The sequence below is a fragment of the Lycorma delicatula genome, chromosome 1, assembly GCF_047948215.1.
Source record: "Lycorma delicatula isolate Av1 chromosome 1, ASM4794821v1, whole genome shotgun sequence".
Classification (NCBI taxonomy): domain Eukaryota; kingdom Metazoa; phylum Arthropoda; class Insecta; order Hemiptera; family Fulgoridae; genus Lycorma; species Lycorma delicatula.
This window is the reverse complement of record NC_134455.1, coordinates 168945557-168954548: the sequence shown is the minus strand read 5'-3', so window position 1 is coordinate 168954548 and position 8992 is coordinate 168945557. Positions and strand designations below refer to the sequence as shown.

Sequence of the window (8992 nt, the reverse complement as noted above, 5' to 3'; positions counted from 1 at the left end):
AACGAGTTATATTGGAGTTAAGCATTCCAATATTGACAATGCGAGACCATATGCAGAAAAACTTGAAAGATAAATGTTTTTGTCCTGCACACAATCCTCACTTTTTTGAGGAAATTGAACACCATCCACCTCATGTTAGATTTGGGCTGGGATGACACCTGAACATCTCCTTGGTTGTTATTTTTGATGGTGCAGTTAATGAACACAGTTACATGAGAATGATCGACGAGTGGTTGCTTCCAGAATTAATGGCAAAAAGGGATCGCTGACATTATTACGTTTCTGCAAGACGGTGCTCTAGCAAATTTTGCATTGAATGTCCACAGATCCCGCAATGAAATTTTTCCGAATCTCTAGATCGAATATGGGTCAGAGGAGTTACAGACTTCATTGATTTGGCCAGCAAGAAGCCTTGACCTCTCCATACTTGACAATGCACTCTGGGGGTTTGTAAAAGAAGAGATCCTAATACGCAGATACGTCAACAATGAGCAGCTTCAAGACGCTGTTCGGTCAGCATTTGAAATGATCATTCCTGATATGCTGTTGTGAATGAACAACCGGACATGGAGGCGCATACAACTGTGTTTTGAACATGGTGGAACCCAAACAGACGTTTAAGATCCATAGAAGGTAAGCTGAACCTATCCTAATAATTTCATAACTGGCATAAAGAACTTCCCGCCCATTCTGTGCTATAACATGGCACTATTTAAAACTAAAAAAACTCTTGTACAAGACAACTGACTTTCGTTCCCGACGCTCTCACTATTTTACAGTCAGAAACGCATTGATTTTCAGAGTACCAAGCACTACATACGTTCGATTAACAAGTTGATCTTACACACAGCATCAAATTTAACTAACTCTCGACTGTGACTCACTACATAAGCGCGTATGTGCACAGTCAACATGACCTCAAGTTGAGGTTATGTTGCCTGTTGTCGAACTTAGATTGAACGTAATTAATGAATACTCGATCAGTTTTCGTCAAATTTTCATATCCACTACTACAGCGTATCTAAATTTCATTGAAATTGATCTAATAGTTACATATAGGCCTGTCTATCTATCAAGGAAATTACATTTCAAGTGAATGGTATTTTCGTATCATACATACCTCAAAACGTAAAGGAAATTCTATTTCACCTCCCAATCGCATATTGCGACCAAAAGTAATACCGTACTTTTATTTGATATGTTGGTAAAAAAAAGTTTTTATAATATTATATTTTGAAATTATAATTTTTTTCCGGAATTTTTAAAAGGTGTTCATATTTTTTTCGAATTTTTCTTCGTTTTTAATAGAAGTCAGAATTTTCATGGTGATTTGAGCTCTCGTTACTGGAATACTGAGAAAATGAGTTGTTATAAATAAAGAAAAATTTTTATTTAATTAGACACCATGTTAGAATTAAAATGTTAATAAACATAAAGAAGTATGGTTTACTTTATTTGCAATTTTTTTAAAACACTTATTAAATAAAATCATTTTTGGAGAAATTTCAGGAAGGGAAGTTTCATCTTCTTCGAGTATTGGTCACTAAAAGTCCAAGGTTGATTCTACTTAAACTATAAGACAAAATAGCCTATTTGACTGGTATCGGATAATAGTAATAAAAATAATTCTCTCATTACATAGTAAGCTATCAATTTTTGTGGTCATGTAGCTTATTGACAGTAATTAACGAACATACCATACCCTAAGCGGATATAAGGCAACCACAATCGTCTTAGTACAAGTGTTCAGAATTTTGATACACCAACTTTCGGGAAAAAAGGTGAATGAAGTTTAGCTGGGAAATCGATTGAAGATAGTTTAATATCGATAGTTGATACGGAGTCGATTATGTGTTGATTTGAAGAGTGCAACTCAGCTGTTGAAATGTAAAATATGCGCGTATAGTGTTATCTCTTAATAAGCGTGAGAAAGTGTTATTAGTGATAATAATTCCTGCACTAACTAATATGGAGGATTTAAAATTTAAGTTTTTTGAATTAATCAATAAACAGGTGAGTAATTTTTGTGCTATATCAGTTGAGTTAAACTTAACCTAACTTAATTCTGATCACTACTGATCCATTTGAGAATTTCTCCTTTTATAATAGATGCAAATGTGATTTAGAAGAAATAAATTTTTTTTACAATTATCTTAGTTTTCTTTTCACTTTTTGGAAAACTTATACCATACAGTAACCTAAAAGTGTATTAAAATGAAAGCTGATCACTTGGACGATTATATAGAAAATAATAAATATTAAAAATAACAGAACTTATCATTTAGATAATAAAGGAAGAAGTACTATTTTTTTAACTCTTCGATTGCGTTTTGAGTTGTATTACTTATTCTTAACCAGGAGTTGTTCATTTCTAAAATTATTTTCCTGTTAATGATTTAATTTTAAACTTGATTTATATGTATATATTATATAGTGTACAGTGTATGTATATATTTATAGTGTATATTTAGCCACTCTATTTCTGTACACAAAAACTTTTCAATCAACTTGCCATATTTGTTAATGTTTGATGGTTACTGTATTGTAGGTGTTGATCTACTGTTAATTTTGATTGATCTGTGCTGTCTAGTTTTTAATATATCAATAATAATTATTAAAAGAAATTATTAAACTGAAGCCTTTAAATTAATTATAAATGTTCATAATTTTTTTAATTTATTATTTACTTTTAAGGTTAGTTCATTTTTACTAAATTAATCAAATATTTTAATTAAAATTAATTAAAAAATATGTGCTTAGATTTGCAGTGTCTGTATATAATTTTTTTTATTTACAATGAAATAAATTATTACTGGGTAGCTATCTTTACATCCGTTTTTGTAGTCGTCACTACACTTTTGCATATTGTAGTCATCATTAAAAGGTTGATCAGTGTAGATTGAAAATTATGAAGACTAAAAGTAAATAATGATTAACATCTTTTCTTATTCTTTTGTCGATTAAAGTCTTTATTTATTTCTTCGATTATTATTAAGGAATCTTGATAAAATATAATAGATTAATTAAGGCTAATTAAGATCAGTGTAGATCTTAAACTCTCAAGGTTTAAATTCTAAAGTTAGAATTTAATCTAACTTTAATTTTAATATTTTGTATTTAGGTGAAATTTATATAATAACATTTTTTTTTCGATGTAAATTTGGGTTAATAATCTGATCATAATTCTGATAGATTATAACAAGATCAGTGCATTAAGTACTATTTAAATTGCATCTTACCTATTCATTCATTTATAATCTAATCATTTGCATGTCATGCAAGTACATGTCCAGTTGTAGCTAGTTTTCTGTAACTACAGATAGATTTTATTTTGTTAGTCATTTTTTAAAGATGGTGTTTTTTTATTAGTAGATTACTTACCAGATGAAATGGTGAAATTACACTTTTGGTAATTTTTTTCAAGAGGCAGGGATGGTATACACAGTTTGAATTATTTTTTTAAATGTAGGTATATGAGTATGCTAGTAGTTGTACCATAAATAATATTAATGATGATATACTTACCCCAAAATTTTTATGAATTTTTGAAAACTAATTTTTTTTTTAAATTCAAATTTTGGCTTCAAATAACTGATGGGGCTGGTGATAAAAATCTCAAATTTGCACAATTTAAGATGTTTTTGTAAATGTTTGTGGCAAATAAGAATGTTTCTTGTGTATTGTACTAATAAAAAAGTTGTAACTTCTCAAAATTCATGAAAAACCTGTAAAAACCAATAGCATTTTGACTCGCTAAATAAGTGCCCCAAGGTGGTTTCTTGTGTTCTTGGCACTTTAATATTTTTATACTTATTACTATAGTTGAAATAGACTTGTTTGAACCATTTAGCTGCAATGTTCATGTTATAACAGGCGCTTGAAGACATTCCAGTCTTCAGGAAAATTCATGCTGCTACATGCTCATATATGCTTGTTGCATCATTTAGCTTTGTGGTTACAGACTGGTCAGTCTGACATTATTCAGTAACCTGTTCACATCTTTACCGAGTGTCTCAAATTTCATCCTGTGTTTGGAAGCGTTGATTAAATAAATAAGTTTTACTTAAAATATATTTGAAAATTTTAAAATCAGTTAAATTTTTACATTATTTTCAAGTAATTTCACATAAAACAGTGGAAGAACAGTGTTCCATAGGAATTTATATGAATGAAGAGTGTCATAGAACAGTGTATGATACAGCGCCAAAATAATTTATTAAAATTTGTGACTTTAGTGATGAAACCCAACAACTTATTTTTTTACGTGTTAATTCAGATGTCACAGTGTTTGTAAATGTCATGAAAAATGTTTTTGTCAAAATTCAGTCACCTGTATGGACAGCCCTCTTGTGACCCTTTGAGAAATAAAAAAACAGTTAAGAAAAACTTAAGACAAATAACATTAGAACAACTCCCAAAGAACAAGAACACATTTCTCCAAATTTAAATTTATTTCTTGGAAAATCTATTTTTGTTAACTGTTTCAAAAGTATTTTTTCTCAGCAGAGCAAAGAACTATATGAATGCGAAGACCAAGAGCAATACATTACCCCACATCACAATATTGAACAGTTTGATGCTGCTTGTAGCATTTTGGTGTATCACCTCCATCAACTAACACTACAGTGGTGGGTCGTCCTCACACAATTTAAAGAGAATTATCAGAAGAGATATCACAGCTGGTTGGGTAATCACATTAAATAATAAACTTTCATTGCTATAAAAACAGGCTACTTCAGTGAAGAATAATTACAAGTTTGCTACAGTTAATTTTCTTTGATAGTTTTCATAAAAATAAACCAACATAAAAATAAAAATGAATTCTTGGAAACAGATGTAGGCTACTCATGAAATCTCAGTTTGGGTAAGTTTTACAAGCATTTTTGAATCAAAATTATATTAGGTTACTGGTATTGGTTAAGTTATCATTGAATTATGACTTATCATTAATAAATAAAAAAAAACTATTTTAAAAATATTGAAAACATCAACTTCAACAACACCATTAATATTATTTATGATACTACTAACATACTCGTATATCTACAAACTGTGTTTGTCATCCTTGCCTCATGAAAAAATTACCAAAAGTGAAATTTCTCCATTTTTCATGTTCAACTTTTTGGGTAATTTTCTCATAGAAAGAAGAGAGATTGGACCAGTTTTTTACCTTGAGAAAATATGAATAAATTGCTTTTGAGTTTCATCCTTCCAGGACCAATAGTTTTTTAATTATGATTTTTTCAGTAAACCCTTACAATCACAAAAATAGGTGTGTGCACTGGCCGCCATAGATAAACTGCTTAAATAAAAAATAAAAATAAATAAAAGTATTTTTAAGGTGCTAAACATGTAGGAAACAAGTGGGTAAGTTTCAATTTTTTTTTAATTGGATAATTAACCAATCCATTGGCTTGATTGACTTTATAGCATTTAAGTGGTGCTGTCTAAGAACTAACTAACTACAGCAGTAGATCACTTACTACATTAATACCTTAATTTCTTTAGAAGTTGATAATTCTGTTGAACATTTACAAATCAGTAACAATTTTATTTTTTCCTTTTTTCATCAAATTTTTAGATTTCATCATACTTAATAAATTTGTTCTTTTATTATATTATCTGATCAGTATGATGAAGTAAGATTAAAATTTAATAACATTGAAAAAATAACTTGCTTTCTAAATTTCAAGAAAATGTGGTTTTAAAAGAAGTTTTTGGAGCTAATGAGCAGTGCTTTTGACATTACTATGATAAAGCTGTGGTCTGCTGCTTGGTTTAAAAGAGCAGCTATTAATAACGTGTAAACAGATTTTTAAATAATTTTGTTTCTTCTATTAACTTTATTTATTGGAATTCTTTATTTAACAGAAACTTTTGCATTTACCCTGTATTCTACAATGTCCAGATTTTACTGTATAAGGCAGGATTAATTTCATTTTAATCTTTTAAAAGATTACACTGATAGAAGAAAAAAAATTTAATGCTTCTCTAAGTGTGATACCATTTCTTGAATTGCTTTTTTGCATATATTACAAATCTGTAAATACAATTTTTCTGTTACCCTTAGTTTTAAATAAATTATGCTTAAAAAAAAATTAAGGGAAAATATACTCAAAATCTGTAAAATTTATAATTTTGCATGGCCATACCTGTGTTAGAATGATTTTGCTGATGCTTTTCTTTTATAAATAGCCTCAGGCTTATCGTGAATTAATGTCCAACAGTAATTGGCAAGCATGTTAGTATTCCATTTCCTTTATAGCGGCTTTCCTTCACTGAAATGTCTTTGTGGAAACGTTCACTGTGTTCGTCACTTATGTCTGAGGTTGTTCGGGAAAAAATGCAGATGCAAGTGGGGGAAGTTTATTTTCAAAGACATATTACATTCTATAGCTCTGTATAAAGTATGAAGTTGATTAACAATATCGTGGTAATTGTCGGATTTTTGTTTGCAGAGAAATTTTTTGTGATCGTCTTTAAATGAAGCCCAAGCTGCCCTTTCTGCATTATTTAACATTGAGTTAAATACATCATCTTTGACCAACTCTCTTATTTGAGGACCAACAAATATTCCTAATTTCTACTTTACTTACATTTGGAAATTTCTACCTGATGTACAAAAATCCGGGACTATCCTTCATTGCTTTTACAAAAAGTTTTTCATTAGTCCTAGCTTGATATGGTGAGTGGGTAAAAATATTTTTTTGGGTTCAACTAAAGGCCCATGAATAGTATTTTTCCCATTTGGTGTTAAGTTGTCTCGTTTCTTCCACTCTTTGGTAACATAATGTTTATCCCTAGCTTGGCTGTTCCATTCGCAATGAAAACACACGTACTTGGTAGCCTGACTGCATGACTAACAGAATAGCTGCAATTTTCAAATCACCATGTATGTTCCAGTTATGTTTTTTATAATTTAATTCTTCAAAGACGTCTTTCATCACATTGTATGTCTCTTTCAAATTAATACTGTAAACAATTGGTATAGAAGGATATTTGTTACCGTTGTGTAGTAGAATCACTTTTAAACTGTACTTGGACAAATCTATGAAAAGGCGTCAGTGCTCAGGTTTATGAACTTGTCCTAAGTGCAACATAAACTCATCAATATTTATGTAATAAACCAAATTATTTTCATTAATAAAGTACTGGGAAAGTTCTTTTTGTTGGCTTTGATAGCCCAAAATTTTTGTATTTTTTTAAAGTAAATTCTAATGTTGCAGTCTCCATCTTAACCGCACAGATTGATTTTTTGATAAACTTAAATCCCTAACCAAGTCATTTAATTCACCTTGTGATATAAGATGTGGCTTATTGGAAGATAATTCAAAATCAAAATCATTGTTTTCTTCAGTACTGCCTGATTCTTCATTGCTGCTTTTGAAACTTGCATTCACAGGTGGCTCAGGAACTGGAATAATTTCACTGTAAGGTACCGGCCTGATTGCAGATTGCAATAAAGGATATTTTACAGTATGTTTAGATTTTTTAGAAATTCTAGACACATTTATTAAACAAAAGTAACAATCAGTCACATGATCCTTTGGTTCACACCAAACCATAGGTACACCAAATGGCAAAGCCTTCTGTGTACATTTCAGCCATCCTCTTAAATATGCAGAACAATTAGTGCTTAATGTATCAGGAGCCCATGTCTTATCCTGATCACCAGTTTTACACTGAAAGTACAAATGATATGCCTTTTTTAATTAAAGGTGTAATGTTCTTTTACTATTTGATTTTACAGTAAACTCACCTCATACATTACAAAAGGCATCCACATCATTTACAAAATTTCAAGACATTGTGACACTGCATTGTTAACAAACTTAAGATATCGTGAACAAAAGTAATTCATTCCTAAAGCTAGTGCTTAATACACACAACACAGCGGTGTTTTCAACTACATGTTTTGACCTGCACAGACAATTAATTTTGTTCATGGAGGCTTACTCTTCAGTATTAGATATGATGTCGTAATATGTGACTATGATATGATTTAATTCTTTGTCTAGTATTGTTTATTTATAGCTTACAAATTATGTTAACAAAGTTAAACAATAAAAAATGAGCTAACAAAATACAATATAGGAGCTTAAATTTCTAACTATATGTTAAAAAATGAAAAAAACTTTAATTAAAATTAAAATAATTTTTCAAAAACTCTGGGTGATTATGAGTTCATATTTGTTTTCACAATCAGAAAACATTAAAATCATATATCACATATTAGGAAACAAAAATTGTGTTTATCAGTGTTATTAATAAATAAAAAATTGCTTTTTTTTTAAACCTGTATATCAACATATATATTGAAAAGTAATATTTAGTGAATCAACTAACAGCAACTCGATAAAACTTCACTTCATGAACTGTTGGTTACACTCAGTCTGATTGCTAACATATAGATCCTACATATATTACTCTGTATGTGCGCATGTATATCTTTTTATAGTTACTTTTATTGTTTTTCTTTTTTTTTTATTCTATTGAAGTATTGAAACTATAAGTTGTTTTATTTTAAGATCATTTTATTTTATCCCTGTGATTGTTAGTTTAAATTAATTGGTATTTAAACAATTGCAAAAATAATATTGATTTTTTTTTAGATTCAGGCTGTAATGGAGGGTTTTTAAAATTAATTTTATAACATAAAACATAAAATAAAAATTTTATAGAGCACTCCAGTAGTCCTGAGTCTGTTAATCAAATTAATTCATTAAATTGTTGATTTTCATACTGATAGATTATATTTGTAGTTTTGCATGGATTATAGATTTGCATGGTGAATGTTTGTTAACCTGTTTTTTAAAAAAGGAAATAACTAATTTCGTAGGTTTTTTAAATATTAAATTACACACTTTCAAAATGGAAACTTTTCTTCCACATCATCTTTTGGTAGTTACCATTCTTATGATAACCACTGAAAAGATTAATTTTTAATAATTTTGTTAGTAAGTGTTATTATGTTTAGTCATTCTGTGTCAAA

The 8992-nt window shown here is 29.3% G+C and overlaps 1 protein-coding gene across 4 annotated transcripts in view; it reads left to right on the top strand.

Annotated features, from left to right (window-relative positions):
* Nucleotides 1–1610: 1610 nt before the first annotated feature.
* The window catches only part of Vps50 (vacuolar protein sorting 50), a 70626-nt gene continuing 63244 nt past the window's right edge, over nucleotides 1611–8992 (top strand). For 2 of the 4 annotated variants that reach the window (XM_075367078.1, XM_075367070.1), the window contains exon 1: nucleotides 1611–2013. In XM_075367078.1, coding sequence (XP_075223193.1) covers nucleotides 1969–2013 — 45 coding nt within the window. In that variant the 5' untranslated portion in view covers nucleotides 1611–1968. Of the gene's footprint in view, nucleotides 2014–4506; nucleotides 4865–5247; nucleotides 5368–8992 lie in introns of all 4 variants that reach the window. The other 2 variants (XM_075367087.1, XM_075367097.1) reach the window with 2 other exon arrangements.